This window comes from Corythoichthys intestinalis, chromosome 1, assembly GCF_030265065.1.
Source record: "Corythoichthys intestinalis isolate RoL2023-P3 chromosome 1, ASM3026506v1, whole genome shotgun sequence".
In the NCBI taxonomy this organism is placed as follows: domain Eukaryota; kingdom Metazoa; phylum Chordata; class Actinopteri; order Syngnathiformes; family Syngnathidae; genus Corythoichthys; species Corythoichthys intestinalis.
In genome coordinates, this window is record NC_080395.1 from 63,931,137 (window position 1) to 63,951,248 (window position 20,112).

Below are 20,112 nucleotides of genomic sequence, written 5' to 3' on the forward strand. Positions count from 1 at the left end.
TCTTTTGTAACTTTAACAACAGCATGGAGCAAAATAGACAATATTGTAAACTGGAAAAATAATCAAATTACTAGCAACAGGACTACACGAAATTATCAGCCACCCCTTTTACTACTTGTGGCCTCATGTTTCGGCAGAGGTCCGTGGTTGGGGGCTCAGACCTTAACCCTCATGCACTTTTCACTTATTCTTGTAAATATTTGACACTGTGGTGCTTGCATTTTCAATTAGCATCTTTGGGGGACTGGAACAGAGCTGTACAGTTCCTGACCAGCCCCCACCATTATCTTCCGATAGTAGGGTGGGGGTTGGGGGTGGGGCTTTGGGTTCAGCGGAGGGCGGCATCTGGTCAGGTGCCTCCCCGTCGCCTGTCCTGCCTCATCAGCACCTCTTTGAATACAGCACATACATCATACTCTTTTGGGGGAGCTATGGTGGTGGGTGGTGGTGGGTGTGGTGGGTGTGGGGAGTCAGATGGTGGGGAAACAGTTCCGCATTGCTGTCCTGCTGCTCCCTGGCCCTGCTCTTATTTGAATGCCTACATTGCACTGCCCTCCTCTCACAATCCCTTCATGGTGTTGGGTTTAATGGTTGCCCGTTGGGAAGCTTGAAACCGTAATAATAGGGTGGTAGGTAGGTCCCACTTTTCTTGTTGCACTACTCTTGGGTCTGGGCCTCCTCTTTGTCTGGACTGATTGCTGCTTTGGGGTTTGCCTTCTCTGTCCCGCATTAGCTTCCTCTCTTTTACTTGTCAACATCTCGGTCATCTCTGATCCCGGTGTCCTGCCCCAGCTGAACTTGGCATGCTACTTGTGCCTGTGGGGTGGTGGCCAGGATAAGGGCCGGTCCTGTGCTGGGCCTTGGGTGCTCTGATGCGCTCCCAGGTGGGGGCTGGGGTGGCGGCGGGGTTTGCGGACTGGCGGGTGGTGGTGAGTGTGGTCATGCACTCCGCCGCCATATTCCCAGGGGCAAGTTGGGGCAACTCGGATGGGGACTGTCCTGGGGCACAGATGGTGTTGCATCAGCTATGGCCGTGGGTGGAGGGCCGCACCTTACCCAGCCTGGTATTGCAGTTTAATCCTCTGCATGACCAGCAGTGAGTATGTGCATGACTAGGTGGCGCTAGACACATATCCAGTATATAAAACTGTTTATGCAAGCATTAGTGATCACATAGCTAAAAGTAGGATGTCAACTCATTAATACTCACAAGTGATTTGTCTTGATGCTGGGCTCCTCACTACACATTACTAACATTGCTCGCGCACTAACTTTACTCCATCGTACACGTATTTGACCTATCTTCTCTTTTCTAATTGTAATATCTAGTTTATTAGTCTCTTCATCACTAGTCAACCGGTGTTCCCCCCCCCCCCCCCCCCCCCGTTCTGGGGGAGGGGCTATTTTTCAGCCGCAGCCAACTGACTATCCTGACCCCTGGCTGGATGGATGTCCTCATTGCCCCCCCCCCCCTCCCCTGGTCTCATCTGGCTAGATGGACCGTTCTTGTTTCTTCACTCCATTTATTTCTACAAACTGGACCTCCTGCTAATACCCACCATCAGTCCTGGTGCATCTATAGCCCGTCCGTCCTGGGAGTGGATCTCTCCTGACTGTGGTTCTCCCCAAGGTTTCTCATTTTTTCCAAAGTGTTTTTGGAGTTTTTCCTTGCCGACATGGAGGGTCTAAGGATGGGGGATGCCCAGGTCATGAAGGACATGAACTTGATCTAATTCACCTACTGTTTCTGACTGTGTATCATATTGACTCTGAGAAACCTTGATGTGATATAGGGCTATACAAATAAAATTAAATTTAATTTAATTGAATCTTTCCTCTTCTTATCCTCTGGTATCTCCTCCCCACAGGGTGTCCTCTTAGTATGAGTAGTCGTATCATAGCATGTATATATTTATCATGTATTTGTATCAATATTACCTCATTTTTTTCTTTCTGTCTTTCCCCCAAAACAATTTTCTGTCTGGCTCCTTTGTCTAAGTAAACAACAGAATATGAACAACCACAATGGGAACACAACAAACTCCTATGTGACACATTAGAACTGTTCCAGCATATGAAGACACAAAGATTTACCATTCTTCGTGTGTAACTGAAAAGAACACACAAAAACTGAAAATGTGGCTTACGTGACACTTCACAGTTCATCAAGAAAAATACCTCTTTCCTTTATTTGGTTTATGAATTTATATTTATTTATTTTTCATAGCTGGTTGAGTAAATATTAATTTAGGTTAAAAAAAGGATGTGTTATGAAAAAATAGACATGAATGCAGTAAACTATTTGTTTGGCTGTTACTAATAAAGCTAGATTATATTGAAGTCAATTGTTGTTGTTTTAGAGCAACCTGCTTGTGTAGTCTGAGTGTGATCTTTCTATTCTCCATTCTCACCTTGGACCACTAGACGTCCCTGAGCAGTCCTTCGAACACGGGTCCCTGGCTTGTTAGCAGCACACACATAAACTCCCGAGTGCTGCACGCCAACATCGGAAATCATCAAGTTTCCAGTGCCGAGTACTTGGATTCCCTCCACCCCGATTGGGCGTCCATCTAAAAATAGAAAAGTGCCACAGACAACCAGTTGAAAGTAAAGAAAGAGAAGATGATTGCTACCGTGTGAAGTCCAAAAATTAATACAATAAAAAAACACATGATATGACACATACTGTAACTTCAGCCATATGAAAGATCTCGGTCAATGTGCTATTACTGTAGATTCAAGGATGCAACTGCCAGTGACTGCAGTGCTCCTTTCTTTGACTATGCAGTACTCGAGAACATTCAGGTAATGTTTAGATATACATGTAGGTCGCTGATATAGTTGCAATAATAAAACATTCACATTAGCTTCCTATAGATCCTTAGTAAACAGCAAATTTCTATAAGACATGTTTTCAAAGGTTATCACATTATTCACATGTATTATTATTATATCAATGGTAGCTGACATTTTTATTGTGTCTAGTTATTCAATGAGGTGCTCAACATTTTACCTTCTTCTTTAACAGCAAAACAGGTACACAAATGGGAAGTTACTTTATGTGTGATAATGTAGATGTATGGATTTTAGCCAAGTGACGAGACACCAGCTACTAACTATAATTTTGTTTTGTAATGGATTTAAAACATGAATACAGTAGTTTTAGGGAAAAAAAGAATGACATACAAAACGTTACGGACAAACAATACATTTTAAATGTGCTCAGTAATGAAGACATGAATAAAGACATTATAATTTCAGTTATGAAAAAAAAAAAAAAAAATCAGTGTTCTGAGTGAGTTAGCAATGTCTTGAATTGGGGTTGATTCATCGTTAGAAGAAGAAGAAAAAAATGAGCTCACTTAAACAGTGACATTAGCTCTGCTGGGGGTACTACTGAACTGCTGAGTGTCTTGTAGTGTGTTTATTGTATGTTTCCATCATCATTAACTTCCTGCTGGACTGACTAGTACCATTCTAGTTCTATTTAAACAAAAGCACTTTTTGCTTTTTCCCCTTTTACTGCAATTTGTACTTTTCTCACAGTCCTTCAGCCTGGAACTAATGAACTTGTCGGAAAAGAAAGAGTTGCAACTCACAGGGTGTGATGCATCTTGATGAATATTGGCAAACGAACTCCAAGAATTAAGCAATGAGTGATCTGAAACTACGTATTTAAATTCATTATAGAACTTACCTCAGCCTCCTCATTGTCAAGTAATACACAACCTTTTGGAATTTCTCACATTTCTGCATAAAATCACCATCAAATGTGATCTGATCTTTGCCAAAAATCACACAGATGAAAAAAGTGTCAGCTTTAACTAAAACCACCCAAACATTTATAGGTTTTCATATTTTGATGAGGATATTATGCAAGCAATGACAGGAGGGGGAAGAATAAGTAAGTGAACTATCACATTTAATATTTTGTACACCCCCCCCCCCCCCCCCCCCGGACTGTGCCAGTGATTTCTGTAAGTCTTTAGCAGACACTCTAGGGTTCTTTTTTTACCTCTCTGAGTATTCTGCGTTGAACTCTTGGCATCATCTTTGGTGGACGGCAACTCCTTGGGAGAGAAGCAACAGTGCCAAACTCTCTCCATTTGTAGACAAATTCATTGACTGTCGAATGATTAACATCTAGACTTTATGAGATGGTTTTGTATCCTTTCCCAGCTTTATACAAATCAACAATACTTGATCACAGGTCGTCAGACAGCTCTTTTGACCGAGCCATGCTTGCATGCATGCAGACAATGCTTCATGACAATTCTTACCAGGTGTGTGTTTTATAGTGGGCAGCGTAGCCTTAAACCACTCATCAGTGATTGGGCACATGCTTGACTTAAATTGTTTGGTAAAAATTTATTTCAATTGCTCTTTAAGTCTCCTTAGGCAAAGAGTTCACTTACTTACTTTTCCCCCTCTTGTCATTGTTTGCATGCTATCCTCATTAAAATTTGAAAACCTATAAATGTTTGGGTGGTTTTAGTTAAAGCAGACACTTTTTATATCTGTGTGATTTTGACAATGATCAGATCATATTCGATGGTGATTTTATGCAGAAATGTGAGAAATTTCCAAAAGGTCCAGATACTTTTTCATACCACTGTATACAAATCCTATCGTGTTATCATTTTCATTCTAGACGCATTTTGTAAGATAGAACTGTCATATGTGATTATGTTTCAACCCTTGAGGGAAGGGCAACCAGTTTATATTTGGAGCGGCAAATCAGTTTTGATAATTGGGAAGGAAAACGGATGCCACATTGAAAAATGAATCAAGACAGATTTGAATGATCGTCAAAAATTAAAACGTGCACCAAGGGAGGAGGAAGCTAATTGCATGTGTCTCAGGCCTACAAAGTAATTATTCTCCAGGATCTCCATTTCCACTGAGCTTCATGAAGAGATGAGGCATGTAGTTATCAAACCACGTTTATGTTTATCCCTGAAGTCTTCCTTGGTCCCATTGCATCACATATACACGACACATGCTGTACTACAACAAAAATACTCAGTTCATGTGTGCAAATGCATCAGACAACACTTGACAAATGAAAGCTGTGTTTGTAAAACCTCACGCTGGTATTTAATGCATGACTGCACATTTGTGTAACAAGCAGTTCCCTTCCAAAAACAAAAAGAAGACAAGCAAAATTACATGATGGCTCAGCGTGTTTTTATATTACCTAGCCTGCTCCACGAAACAATGGGGCGAGGGTATCCTGTGGCAACACACTCCAAAATGGCGGTCTGGTGAACAGTGAGGGTGAGATTTTCCGGACCGACTAGGATCATCGGTTCCTTGTAAACGGATGACTGGGAGCCTGAAAAATAGAAGTGCATTTAAGACAGAAACAACAGCGATGAATGACATCCTTAATTTGATTTCTTGGGAGTGGATTTGACCAATGTACTGTATTTTTATGATTCATCAGATAAACCATAGATTTTGAGAAACATGGTAAAATACTGAAGCGAATTGGCTAAATGAATGGCAAAATATCCAGTTAAGATTGTCAACAATGTGTTCCACAATAAGAAAGCTTGACAGCTCATGGAATGTGGATGTTAAAGCTGTGAAATGTAACAACCTGAAACAGAAAGGAGGGCCTCTGTACTGTGTTTCACTCCTGCACTGTTATGAGCCACACAGCAGAAATTTCCACTGTCCTCCTCACGCAATCCTGTAATCTGTAAAACACCCGTAGGTAGAAGAGTGTACCTAAAAGAGAAAATAAGATACAAATTATTTCGTCGCACTTAAATTTTAAGTATCGCACGTCTAGGTAATGCACAGCCAAATTTCTCTTAAACTGCAACTATCATTGGCACTTATTTTATAGTTCTAGAATTGAAAATATGTATGCAGAACTCCCGCCTAAAAAATACAACAACACATACTGTATCTGTCGCCATTTTAGGCTTGTTTTCTGATGTTTTTCAGCAGAATTTAGAAGGCCCAGTTTCAGGTACAGGAAAATGTTTAAGTCTGAAATCATCAACAACCTAGCAAGCCCATTTACTAATAAGAAAATCTGGATCTTAACTCGGTTCGTCTGTTATTTTTATGAAATACTAATCAAGTTACAGTAAGCACCATCTTTAGTAATGAAAAAGGGCGCTCCCAGTGGCCTAGGGTGTAATTTGTAGATGATATGAACTTGGGTGATTTACATGGTTATTGTTTTTTGTTAGGTTTTGTGTTTGGTTTCTCCTTGTGTGACTTGTCCTGTGATTACCCATTGCTCTCACCTGTGTGTGTTTTCCCAGTATATTCTGCAATCTGCATCCACCTGTGTTACCCAGCTGTTCCTTGTCTCGTTATCCCTTGTCTGCTTGTGTGTATATATGCTCCCATTTTCTGTTCACTCCTTGCTGCGTCATTGTCTATGTCTATGTCCGTCTCTGCCAAACTTCAAGTCCGTTCCAAGCCCTCGTGTACCAGTCCCTCTGATTTAAGTAAGTTTTGTTTTAATCTTGCCCTTTGATCCCCAGTGGTTTTGTTTGTACTTTGTGTTTTTGTTAGTTATAATTAAAACGTTTTTTGAGTTCATTGCCTTCTGCCTCCTGCCTTGCATTTTGTTTCCTGCGTTTGGGTCCACACACACCTGCCTGCCCAGCATTCCCTGACAGAATGACGCAGCCACTAGTGGACCCAGCGGGAAACAACCGGCACCGGCATGCTCGCCGACGGCTTTCTGCCCGTTCCCCCGATTTTGTGTTCCCTCGGCATATATTTTTGGACTCTGATTCTGACTCCGACCTGGATTTTGATTTCACGCCCTCTGTTTCCCCTGGTAATTTTTCTTTCCACCCGTCGCATTTGGTGTCCCGTTCTGAAATCTTGGCCAAAGACTCCTACCTGGGATCCCGTTGGGCCATCTATCGGGGACCCCCCCGGGGTGGTCTGCGGGGACGCCCAGGCTCACTGCGGCCTAATGGGGCTATTCTGCCGCCCCTGCCACCTGAAGGCACTCAGCAAAAGCCTCGGCGTGGCCGTCAACGCCGACGGCGCGCGGCAGTGCTGACGTCGTGGGTTCCCGAAGCTTCCGCGCCGGCTCCCCGCAGTCAAGTTCCTCCCGCGCCGGCTCCCCGCAGTCAAGTTCCTCCCGCGCCGGCTCCCCGCAGTCAAGTTCCTCCCGCGCCGGCTCCCCGCAGTCAAGTGGCTCCCGCGCCGGCTCCCCGCAGTCAAGTGGCTCCCGCGCCGACTCCCCGCAGTCAAGTGGCTCCCGCGCCGACTCCCCGCAGTCAAGTGGCTCCCGCGCCGACTCCCCGCAGTCAAGTGGCTCCCGCGCCGACTCCCCGCAGTCAAGTGGCTCCCGCGCCGACTCCCCGCAGTCAAGTGGCTCCCGCGCCGACTCCCCGCAGTCAAGTGGCTCCCGCGCCGACTCCCCGCAGTCTTGTTCTCCCGCCAGCAGTCTCCTGCGACTCCGCTGCTGTTCCGCCAGCAGTCTCCTGCGACTCCGCTGCTGTTCCGCCAGCAGTCTCCTGCGACTCCGCTGCTGTTCCGCCAGCAGTCTCCTGCGACTCCGCTGCTGTTCCGCCAGCAGTCTCCTGCGACTCCGCTGCTGTTCCGCCAGCAGTCTCCTGCGACTCCGCTGCTGTTCCGTCAGCAGTCTCCTGCGACTCCGCTGCTGTTCCGCCAGCAGTCTCCTGCGACGCCGCTGCTGTTCCGCCAGCAGTCTCCTGCGACGCCGCTGCTGTTCCGCCAGCAGTCTCCTGCGACGCCGCTGCTGTTCCGCCAGCAGCCTCCTGCGACGCCGCTGCTGTTCCGCCAGCAGCCTCCTGCGACGCCGCTGCTGTTCCGCCAGCAGCCTCCTGCGACGCCGCTGCTGTTCCGCCAGCAGCCTCCTGCGACGCCGCTGCTGTTCCGCCAGCAGCCTCCTGCGACGCCGCTGCTGTTCCGCCAGCAGCCTCCTGCGACGCCGCTGCTGTTCCGCCAGCAGCCTCCTGCGACGCCGCTGCTGCTCCGCCAGCAGCCTCCTGCGACGCCGCTGCTGCTCCGCCAGCAGACGACTCCGCTGCTGTCCCGCCAGCAGACGACTCCGCTGCTGTCCCGCCAGCAGACGACTCCGCTGCTGTCCCGCCAGCAGACGACACCGCTGCTGTCCCGCCAGCAGCCTCCTGCGACGCCGCTGCTGCTCCGCCAGCAGCCTCCTGCGACGCCGCTGCTGCTCCGCCAGCAGACGACTCCGCTGCTGTCCCGCCAGCAGACGACTCCGCTGCTGTCCCGCCAGCAGACGACTCCGCTGCTGTCCCGCCAGCAGACGACTCCGCTGCTGTCCCGCCAGCAGACGACACCGCTGCTGTCCCGCCAGCAGACGACACCGCTGCTGTCCCGCCAGCAGACGACACCGCTGCTGTCCCGCCAGCAGACGACACCGCTGCTGTCCCGCCAGCAGACGACACCGCTGCTGTCCCGCCAGCAGACGACACCCCTGCTGTCCCGCCAGCAGACGACACCCCTGCTGTCCCGCCAGCAGACGACACCGCTGCTGTCCCGCCAGCAGACGACACCGCTGCTGTCCCGCCAGCAGACGACACCGCTGCTGTCCCGCCAGCAGACGACACCGCTGCTGTCCCGCCAGCAGACGACACCGCTGCTGTCCCGCCAGCAGACGACACCGCTGCTGTCCCGCCAGCAGACGACACCGCTGCTGTCCCGCCAGCAGACGACACCGCTGCTGTCCCGCCAGCAGACGACTCCGACTCCGACTCAGACTCTGTTCCTGGTCCGCACGACGACTCCGACTCCGACTCAGACTCTGTTCCTGGTCCGCACGACGACTCCGACTCCGACTCAGACTCTGTTCCTGGTCCGCACGACGACTCCGACTCCGACTCAGACTCTGTTCCTGGTCCGCACGACGACTCCGACTCCGACTCAGACTCTGTTCCTGGTCCGCACGACGACTCCGACTCCGACTCAGACTCTGTTCCTGGTCCGCACGACGACTCCGACTCCGACTCAGACTCTGCTCCTGGTCCGCACGACGACTCCGACTCCGACTCAGACTCTGCTCCTGGTCCGCACGACGACTCCGACTCCGACTCTGCTCCTGGTCCGCACGACGACTCCGACTCCGACTCTGCTCCTGGTCCGCACGACGACTCCGACTCCGACTCTGCTCCTGGTCCGCACGACGACTCCGACTCCGACTCTGTTCCTGGTCCGCACGACGACTCCGACTCTGTTCCTGGTCCGCACGACGACTCCGACTCTGTTCCTGGTCCGCACGACGACTCCAACTCTGTTCCTGGTCCGCACGACGACTCCGACTCCGACTCTGTTCCTGGTCCGCACGACGACTCCGACTCTGTTCCTGACCCTCGCCCCGATGATGCTGCTCCCCGTTTCCTGCCAAAACGTGGCGGTATGGACAACCGAGCACTACCTCGTCGGGGACGCCCGCCTGATCTGCCTGTGCGGTCGCCCAATGTCTGGCGCCCCGGGCGCCCTCCCGATCGACCCGTGCGATCGGCCCACGTCTGGCGTCCTGGACGCCCGCCTGACTGGCCGTGACGGGCTGGTGTTGCTCCCTCCTCCGAGCAACCTTCTGACTTTTTGTTTCCTCGGGACGTCTGGGATCCGTCCCTTGAGGGGGGGGTACTGTTAGGTTTTGTGTTTGGTTTCTCCTTGTGTGACTTGTCCTGTGATTACCCATTGCTCTCACCTGTGTGTGTTTTCCCAGTGTATTCTGCAATCTGCATCCACCTGTGTTACCCAGCTGTTCCTTGTCTCGTTATCCCTTGTCTGCTTGTGTGTATATATGCTCCCATTTTCTGTTCACTCCTTGCTGCGTCATTGTCTATGTCTATGTCCGTCTCTGCCAAACTTCAAGTCCGTTCCAAGCCCTCGTGTACCAGTCCCTCTGATTTAAGTAAGTTTTGTTTTAATCTTGCCCTTTGATCCCCAGTGGTTTTGTTTGTACTTTGTGTTTTTGTTAGTTATAATTAAAACGTTTTTTGAGTTCATTGCCTTCTGCCTCCTGCCTTGCATTTTGTTTCCTGCGTTTGGGTCCACACACACCTGCCTGCCCAGCATTCCCTGACAGTTTTTAGTATCTCATTCACAGAGGCATTGGGATGGAGATTGAGAGAAGGATTGGAAACAAGAAAATTATCAGTTATCAAGTTCATTCCTAGTACGTTACTATTCTGGACAGTGACTCAAAAGGTTAAGTATAGATACAAGCAGTGAACATTACACTCCACGGATACTATAAGGTTATGAGCTTTGCCATCCAGAAGAAACTTAGAGTGGAGTAAATAAGCCTCCGCATCAAGGAGAACCACTTGAGTGGATGACTTTTGGACACCTCCCTGGTGAGGTGTTCCGGTCCGGGCATGTCCAACCCTGAGGGAGCCTCGGGGCAAATCTGACACACACTGCATGGACTATGTATATGACTCAAAGTTGGCCGAGGAATGCCTCAGAGAAACTGAGGGAAGAGGTAAAGCTTAATAAATTGATAATGTTATACTATAATTATTTATCACTGCAGTATACCTGGAAGAAAAAACAAAGATACAATATCGAATCGTGTTGTGATGTGTAACAATTCATACCTTTTGTCCTTCGTGTCCACAGGTTGTCCATCTTTTTCCCAGCTGATAACAGGCTCTGGCAAACCATGGATTTGGCATTGGAATCTGGCCACACCAGACTCCTCAGCATGCACTGGCTCTGGTTGGACATGGAAGTTGGCCATGGCTGTGGGAAGCGAAAAAGGGAGGTGGTGATTACAGGATATTTAATCACACGTTTAGTAACTGAGTCGTAGCTATCGGATGAGCTCCATTAGAATGAACAATTGTCTCTAAAGTATAATTTCAAAAACAATTAAGAGCAAAATGGTTTGCCTATTGATACCATTATTTCTGTTTTCTCCTTATGTACGTACAGACAGCAGTTTTTAGAAGTCATCACTCAGGTTGTTGCTGCTGATCTTGTGGACACGAATTTTGAAGTCCTATTGTTCCATCATTTGTTAACCATTCGTCTTAAAACTAGGTAGCTATGTAGCATGGACCAGTATCTATCAATCCTTGGAGCCTGATTATTATTATTTTTTTTTTTTTTTTGTATGAGGGCTGATTAATTAACTGCAGAATTACTAACCAGTTGTGGCAACCTGCTGTAGGTTAGGAATTTGCCAGTAGAGGGCATTGCGGACTTATTGTTGTTTGTTCATTTTAGAGGAGATTTGATCATGACACTTGGTTGTATAAGGACAGATTGAAACACAAAACTACTAAATAAAACAGTGGCCCCAGAAATTGCCATTTTTGGACCGTATAGCAAAAGAAAAGAACGCGTTGGTGCACCGCTTTCAGCTTCTCAGCCCCGATACTGACTACAACTCCCAGCTGCCTTTTAAGCACTAATGTCTGGGGAGAGTCACTGTTTTGGACTAATGAGTCTGCAGTACTTGTGCACGTGTAATTAGGAATTAATTTGTGTCGACTAAGATGTGACAAATACCATTCACATTCAAGAAATATTCCTAACAAATCTAAAATAATTTACAAAAAAATTAAAGATTCAGTTTAATTAATATTTTTTTTGTGTGAAAAATGTCAAACTGGATCGAATAGAGGGAAGTGGTTGACTTGTCTTTCTGATAGTTTTTAGGTTAATACTTAAAATGTCTTCCTGCGTGGTTTAATACTCGGAGCCTGTTTGTTGTTGCTGTTTCTGTTGTTGTTTTAGTATCAGTGCTGATTAATTACTGTAAATGCAGACTTATTATATATATTAGGCTCACAGTTAGCACAGGTGTGTGAAAACACAGCTTCAATCACACCCACAGGATAATTTTGAAAATACAATGGAAAAAGGTAGAGTAGGGACTTTGTAGTTCTGTGTTGGGTCAAAGGTTATATACTGTACTTTCTTCATATTTTTGCTTCTGTGAGTGTCGGGCCATGTACATATTTACTCCTGAATCGTGATTGAATGAAGTGGTAAGGAAGAAGGAGCCTTTGTATGTAATGAAGAGACAGTAGGTTCAGCAGTTTCATGTTGATGGACCATCTTCTTGTTATCATTTCAACGTCTGGTCAGTCTTCTGTAATCAATTACAATACATACATGCAGAATGCAAATTGAAGAAAATTGCACTTTTTTCTTAAGGAATCTGAGGTTGCTCTTAATGTTTGATTCGATGGGCCATTAAATATTAAGATTCTCATAATGTCCTTGTATTGATTTGCATAATAAGAAATAGGAGAACACTATGTTATTACTCATATTAATTATGCTATGACTTTAGTGGCCTGGCTCACTAGACAACAAATTAGGCTGCATGTGGCCCCTGAGCTACAATGGGTTTGACAAGTCTGTAGAATATGCTCACCAGGATCCTTTCAAATAGCTTCCTGACATATATTTCTGCCTATAGGAAATTATTCTTCTCCAATAGAGTGATTGGCATGCATATTCTTCAGGTTTCAACTATGTATGATGGTTGCATTTCTTTCAGTTTGAAGTTGGTTAGATATTTAATATTAAATAGATTTACTTCTGAGGGAATTATTTAATAATAATTAATATTTACCATAAATGTGGACTGTACTATGTGTAAATCAGAAAATAATAAAGACATCTTTTTAAACAGAGGCTCAGAAGAGCTATAGTGCATTAGGACTTGTAAATGTACCGTATATTTACTAAGCTGGTTGAAAACACACTTCGAGGCAATGGCTAGGAGCAAAACAAAAGTCCAATTATTCTTTACCGCTGCTTCAAAGCAGTATGACCTTTAGCGAGGCGAAAACATGACAACTATAACCACGAGGTGCAGCGCCATACAGGATCCTAAAGGCTTGGAAGAATGAGGCGCACACACACATTGATACATAATAATTAACCATTCACTCATATTGTAGAAGAGCTACATGGAACGGTTGCTGAAGGTGATCTCTGCTTACATTTATGAAAGACATATAGATTTCTTGACATATGTTACCATATAGTATGTAGGTCAGGCAGATTTTAAAAATTGATGCTAACACACTCTACAACACAGACACATGCATCGATATCCACGTACACAGAGGTTCCTTTAGCTGCACATCACATATCCTTCACGGCAGAACAAAGGCACCGTCGATGGCCAATTCAGACGCAAACTCAATTAGGGATAGTCCCTCGTCATCCACAATGTTGTCTCCTCCAACATACGTACATTCATTTAATGTCAACCTTAATTAACTAGAACCAGGGTGGACTTAGCTGAACACAGATAATGTTCAACAAAGGAAGATCCTTTTTTTTCAAGAACTACTGGTCTTCCAACCTGTAGATTGCATTAATTCATTATTCAGAGAATGGACAATTGGAGTCCTCAACATAAAGCTTTCTTTAGAAAGACAACATGCTTTATTAGTCCTTGCATTAATGAATGTTTTCATCGTTTCTTTTTTAAAGTAATTTATAATTCAATGTATGGCCGTTATTTCTTTCAAGCTACATCTTTCATATGCAAGTTGTTTTAATTGAATTCTAAGTACAAAATAAAGGTTGTCAAAGCTTACCCGTAGAACGCCCTGTGGAAGCTCAACGACTCACTAGTTCTTAACCTGGGTTCAATCAAACCCCTTGGGTTCGGTGCGCAAGTCTCAGGGGTTCAGCGAAGGTAAAGAAATGCGGAGCCCTATTTCTGTACGCTGATTAAATCTAGGCAAATTGGATTTTTAGACCAGGTTTGGACTGGTTTGCTCCCAATTTACAAGCTTAATCCATTTCTTTTAACTACTAGCCCTCAATGTGATAGGAGGAGGAACTGGCTTGCCCAGTGGAAGGCTGACTCACACTTGGTATGACAGAATACAACAGACCTATGGGCAGCGTGGTCTCAAATTTCGACCTGTTTATAAAACATCAAACTGTCAAAATGAGAAGAATTTTGAGCGGGAATTTGCTAAATTCTTAGCTTGCTATCTTAGATCTATTGGTTTTGAATTTTCATTATCTAATTCCAAAGGGTTCAGTGAATCCAAATGTGAAACTTGTGGGGTTTGGTACCTTTAGCCAGGTTAAATACCACTGCAAGCAGTGTCGTTAATCTTACTTAAAAAAAAAGTTACAGTCACAAATTACTTCTCCCAAAAAGTAATTGAGTTAGTAACTCAGTTACCTCATTGTAAGAGTTATTAGTTACTCAGCAAAGTAGCTGACATTCCTTTTCATGTTTTACATGGCATTACATTATACATTTAATAACATCTTTCACATCAAATAAGTTTACATTAACTGATTGCAGAATAAAAACATTCATTCATTCATTTTCCATGCTGCTTTTCCCATATACAGTATTTTAGAACATTTGGTATTTATTTAGATCAGTCTGTTTAAAAAACACAAATGTAAACTGACCATTAACCATTGCAGATCTATGAAACTGAATGTTAGGCTCACTGCACAATAAGCACAACACTATTCTTATCCTTAAATATTCCTTAAAGTAACAATATTAAAAAAAATTCAATTCAAAATTGAGAACGCTACCTTTGAAATTCCCTGGCCCGTCACCATTTTAGTTTTCATTTAGTTGTGTTTGCCAGAGCATGTAGTAAGGCATGACCTGCCCACTTAACCAATCATCATCGTGTTTGCAACGGCGTCACCACCCCCTTCCCTCCTCCCCCCTCCCGCTCTGCTCTCTCCCAGGCAGCCGATGTGTGATAAAATCAGACAACTCCCGCTTCATTCAACCAAATTGTAGTAACACGCCCCTTCACATCTTCAGTAAAGGTAATAGGGATACAAAAATAGTAAAAGTAATTAATTAGATTACGCCGTTAGAAACATTGTTATACTCTAACGCTGTTATTAACCACACTACTGGCAACATCCTCCCAGAAAAGCTACAATACATGAAGTTGCTGGAGAGAGGAAAGTCTGGGCTCCTCTACTTAGGTTATACTCTAGTGAACTGACACCGGAAAGAAGAAAATTGGTTAGTTTTGAATCATCTCATCCAAATTTCATGTTACCTCAATCTCTTGTGAAAGCCATTATTACATTATTTAAATAGTTGCATATTAATTGAAGTAATTTCTTTCATCTGACACATTCTTTCAACCAGGGGTAATGACTTTGCAGAAATGGAATATTTTTCATGGTTGCTTCTAATGAGCAAAAACAATGAAACATCACATCCTGTAAAAATTGATATTTATTGAACTAATATATTTATAAAAATTTCCACACAGCTTTCTTCATATCATCTTGTTTCTTCTTTCATGCTTTTATACAATTGCTGCATTATAGGGCTCTCTGTAAAATTTTAATTCCTCCCATTCCAGTTTGTTAAATGTTGTAAAATCAATGTACAACTTCAACTTTGATAAGAATATTTTCATGTTTATTATTTTTAATGTATGCATGTCAAGAATAGCCAATAGAGTGTAATATACTATATTGCTATAGAGTGCAAAGTGCACTCCAGCGTTGAGTTTGAGCCCAAAGGCATTACTGCTGCTCTTGATAATGGAGAGGTTAGATGTTCTGAAAATCTCTCCAAACACAATTTGCACAAATCGAAAGCTCCAAGGGACAATTTTTCGAAGTTTCTCACTTTAAGAGACTCAAAAACACGTCCTTTTTAGATATATGCTAGTGCTCGTGATTAAGTGAAATAAGAGAAGAAAATCATGGGATGTACAGCCTTTACTTATTTGGCTTTTTGAGGTTGCTGACATTATTGGATCTCAGCTGTCATACATAAAACATGAGCCAGGCCCCTGCCAATATTTACACACAAGCAACCAAGCCCTAAATGAAGGCAGAGAGGAACTGCAGTCAATAGCCACGTTTCCATGCTGACTTTTATTCATACCGATTCAAATCATTCCGAATGGAAATTTCAGATCAGCTGTTTACATGTCTCTTCATCTATTCCGATTCAGCGTTTACATGTGACTGCCTTTATTCCGAAAGGACGTTTGACAACTGCCGTCTGACATGCGCAGATTAATCAAAACAAAGCGTCACGTTGCAAAACATGGAGCTCGATCATCGGAGTGCTGCTGTTTTAACTTTAACCCACTTGTTGTGTTTGTGGGGTCGTATCCGTTTCTGCTGTTTTGCTCTTTTGCCTTGTAGTAGCCGGTTTCCCACCGATTTCTAATCTGGTCAACGCTCCGGTCTATTCCGGCTTCGTGTAACCTCTCGTGAACTTTTTTAAATAGTTCACTGTTCCTTGTTTTACGCCCGTCTAAGCGAGTAATTATATTCAATTCTTTTAAAGTTTGAATTAAATACAATCTTTCCGCCGGACTCCAATTAGGTGCGCTGTGCTTGGAAGCCATGTTGCAAGTGACGTTACTTACGTCACAAAGTGACGTCACCACGTCAGTACGGAGCATGTGCAGAAAGAACGCAACCAGACACCATTCCGCTTCCCTGTTTACATGATATAATTTTACTTCTAATCGGTTTGGGAAAAGGAATATTCCACCCCTGTGAATCGGAATGAAATTCCATTCGGTTTGGGCCTGTTCATTCCGAATGAGGTGTTTATATGGAACACATTTATTCGGTTTGAACAAATATTCCGATTGTAATTGGAATATTTGGCTCCATGTAAACGTGGCAATTGTGATAAAGCATATGTTATTGTGTAAATAGACTGCATGCTAAACTGCACATAGTACTTAGAGGTAAGGTTCTTTGAGGAAGAAACAATGAAAACACATCTTATGCCGTTTTGGGCAACACTGCTGGAGACCACCATTGACTGTTAAAAAGAACTAGACAAACCATCGGTCACGTCAACCATAATATTAGCGGGCCTACATTTGCTCCCCACTTTTCGCTGTTAAGGCCGCCACTATAAATGTTTTCCTTCCGTGTAGGCAAAGACAGGTTACCTTCGTAACTGTCTCACAAGTAAATTGTGTTCTAGTAGTTCATAAACAAATGAAACGTGAAGGCTCGTTTGTCTATTTCCGATCCGTTCAAAGAAATTGTGAATAACGTTAAATGATAAAACAATAAAATAAAATCAAAGGTAGATAGCGTGACTTCGGTGGCAGCGGGGGGTGTGGCCCAGATGCATTTTTTTTAAAGAGAGATTACACTTTGGTTGGTTATCATTGTAATGTTATACCCCTTTCCCACTGGCCAAAAAACCCGTGTCAACCCGCTAACAATCGGCTTTTGGTGGCAGTGGGAAAGGTGCAGCGACCCGCTTCGACCCGTGTCAATCAACCCGCCAAGCAACCCGCGTTAAAATCACCTCGGCTCTGATCGTCATGCAGTGTGAAAGCAAAACCCCGGGTCAACAGTCAACACCCTAATCTACGTGGTGACGTAGGCTAGTACGTGATGCGTCATAACAAAAAACAAAAAACGTGCTCTAGCCCGGATCCACATAAGGCGAACAGTCGGTGTAGCAGCGTTAGCAATAGCCATAACAGATGAAACAAAGGCTCTTCTCCTCCTTCTGTGACGTACACGACTCCTTTCAATTTCAAACCAAAATTCAGGTCGCCTACGTTGCCTCAGCACAAGCACAGTATTGATCCTTTGCTGCATTTCGACCACTTTGCGGGCAGTAAAAAGCATGAAAACAGAACACAAACGGCAAGGAGGCTTCCATGTTGCTTTGCATTGTTTACTTCCTTGAACTGAATGAATCCGGTTGCACTTGTCGAAGCGCATCTTAGCGTGGTGACGTCACGAACCTTACGCAGGGCTGAGGAGGGGTGGGGGGTTAGACGGGTGAAAAAAAAAAAAAAAGACGCAGCTTTTTTCGTCAATGGGAAAGGTGCCAAATGCCAATTGCTAATGGGATGCATCGGCTTGGAAAAACGCGCGTTGACCCACTAGTTTCAGTGGGAAAGGGGCATTAGAGTCGAACTACATTTTATATGACATTATATTGCAAGTTGTGGTCTGCTTTTTAAATGAACACTTTTCCGTTTACATTTTGCTGACATTCATTATTTCCTAGCATACATACAATAAGTTTGTGTTGTTTCAGTTATCCAAATTAAGCGTGCTTGTCAAGAGCCGTCAGTGTAAGTAGAAATTCTAACTTTCTGTCTGTCCAAGCAGAAAACCATCAGGCGGCATTTTCCATTTGACTGCTAGAAATGTTGAAAACAATGTCGGTTGTATGGGCGGGTGACCTGAACACTTGGACATCTTAACCAACAGAATGTGCCAAGTTCAAGTGCAAAGATGGTAGAGGAACATGAAAAGGAAGACGTGCTTAAGTTGACATTAAAAAGGTTACAAATTGTCACGCAAAACTCATTGATACAGAATCTGGCCGATAGCTCAGCATGTTCCAGTAGAGTCAGATGTCCAGACATTTTTGTCGGGCCTTCTAATTTTAAGATCTAAAAATAAAAAAGAGAACATACTTCTTGATATTACACGCCCCCCAGTGCTCCTATGACCACGGGCACCACTGTTGCTTTCACCTTCCAGGCTCTCCCCAGCTATTCTTTGAGCCCTTGATATTTGTCTAGTTACCATTGAGAATTTGTGATTGTGAAGTGATTTTTACTTTTTTCCCCACTGGGATGTAGATGTTACATGCTGACGGCTGATACAGCTTCAATCCGAACATGAACCGGCAGCATAAATCTTTAGCCAATTATTGAATGCTATAATGTCATCACCCTACCGAATGTTGCCATTCATCCCCCACGCCAAGACCATCACCATCATTTCACCCGTTTGCCTGCCCCACCCCCATGAGACCGCTCAAGCCTGTGATATCATTAAGTGTGTGTTGTTTCAGTAGCGGGGATGACCGCTCAACCCTCCCTGCCCCCTACCTTGGTAAAACAGTAAAATAAAGATTAAGCCAGTAAATAATGGAAATTTTTTAATGTGTGAAAGCTTAGACTTCAACTGTTATTGAATGGGTGTATCTAAAATAGCAGGGTCTGTGGTGGAGAGAGATGGCATTTTAATGCAGATGTGATATTTTATTGTCTCTGCTTCTCACTCGGCCCTCCGCCCCTACCCTGTCTTCATGCAGCATTCGAGCCGGGCTGATCAATCCACAGCTTCCTGGTGCGTGATGCTTATCACCTATGACAGGAAAAGCAGTGCGTGTGGGCTCACACACTCATTCCAATTTTTAATGATATACCATGTCAATATTGTTCAAAGACGGTATCTTTACTGCTATAGGGAATCGGGTGATATGCACAGCTGCAATGTTGACTTCAATGGCACATAATTTGATGTACATGAGAACAATGCTGGTAAAGAAAAAGATAACTCCATTTAAGTAGCAGCTAACTCTACAAGTGTATTTAACAAGTCACGGATTGCCCATTTCATTACAAAAGCGTGACATGAAGCTTACATAGAAGGGTAAAAAAGTCTACCCGCACTCTATTAGAGGCTCTGTTATCTGTGTCTCATTGCTTAATGTGTTATAGATGTGTGTCGAACACCATGGCATAGCAGACCAAAGGTAAATTTCACTGCAGCATACATATATGGCCTCCTTGGTTCAGCTAAGGGTCATAAGAAGACAATGTTGAGAAGAGTGTAACAGTCAGGGAAATGTTTTCGCTGTCGTAAACAACTCGAGAACACTAATGTAAGCTGGATGTCACATCTGCATTCTGTCTTCTTAAACAAGCAATTTGACTTTTCACATCAGTCCTGCCATTATACTCAAAGCTACGTTCACACCAAAGTTAAACCGTCACGCTACATGCTCGCACTATGCCCATCGCCAAAAGCAGTTTTGTGCTCACACAGGTCGTACATCACCAAAAGTCAAAGCCTGTGAAATCAAACAACTTCCAATTCAGCCATTGTTGTGTAACCAGTGCAACCATTAATTGCCAGATGTTCCATCGCTGTTGGCGATATGCATAGCGCGAGCAAGGCGTTGTTGCACGTTGGTTTGAGTTTGGTGTGAACGCAGCTACACAAAGATAAATCCAGGTCATCTTTTAGCGCAAACGTTCATCGCAAAACATTGTGGGGTGAGGCTTATTTGGTTAAAACGGTTGCATCGCGTCATGCTAGATGCACATCACCAGTCGCCAGGCATCCAACAAGTGATTACACAGACTTCGTATGGGAACCCATCGTGCAATGAGAATAAAACTTGAC

General features: G+C 44.4%; 1 protein-coding gene across 2 annotated transcripts in view; it reads right to left on the reverse strand.

Annotated features, from left to right (window-relative positions):
• igdcc3 (immunoglobulin superfamily, DCC subclass, member 3) overlaps positions 1–20,112 on the reverse strand; it is a 120,585-nt gene that overhangs the window by 30,617 nt on the left and 69,856 nt on the right. For both annotated transcript variants that reach the window (XM_057849104.1, XM_057849112.1), the window contains exons 3-6: positions 10,581–10,725; positions 5,603–5,733; positions 5,198–5,335; positions 2,412–2,570 (exon numbers count right to left, since the gene is read on the reverse strand). In XM_057849104.1, coding sequence (XP_057705087.1) covers positions 2,412–2,570; positions 5,198–5,335; positions 5,603–5,733; positions 10,581–10,725 — 573 coding nt within the window. The remainder of the gene's footprint in view (positions 1–2,411; positions 2,571–5,197; positions 5,336–5,602; positions 5,734–10,580; positions 10,726–20,112) is intronic.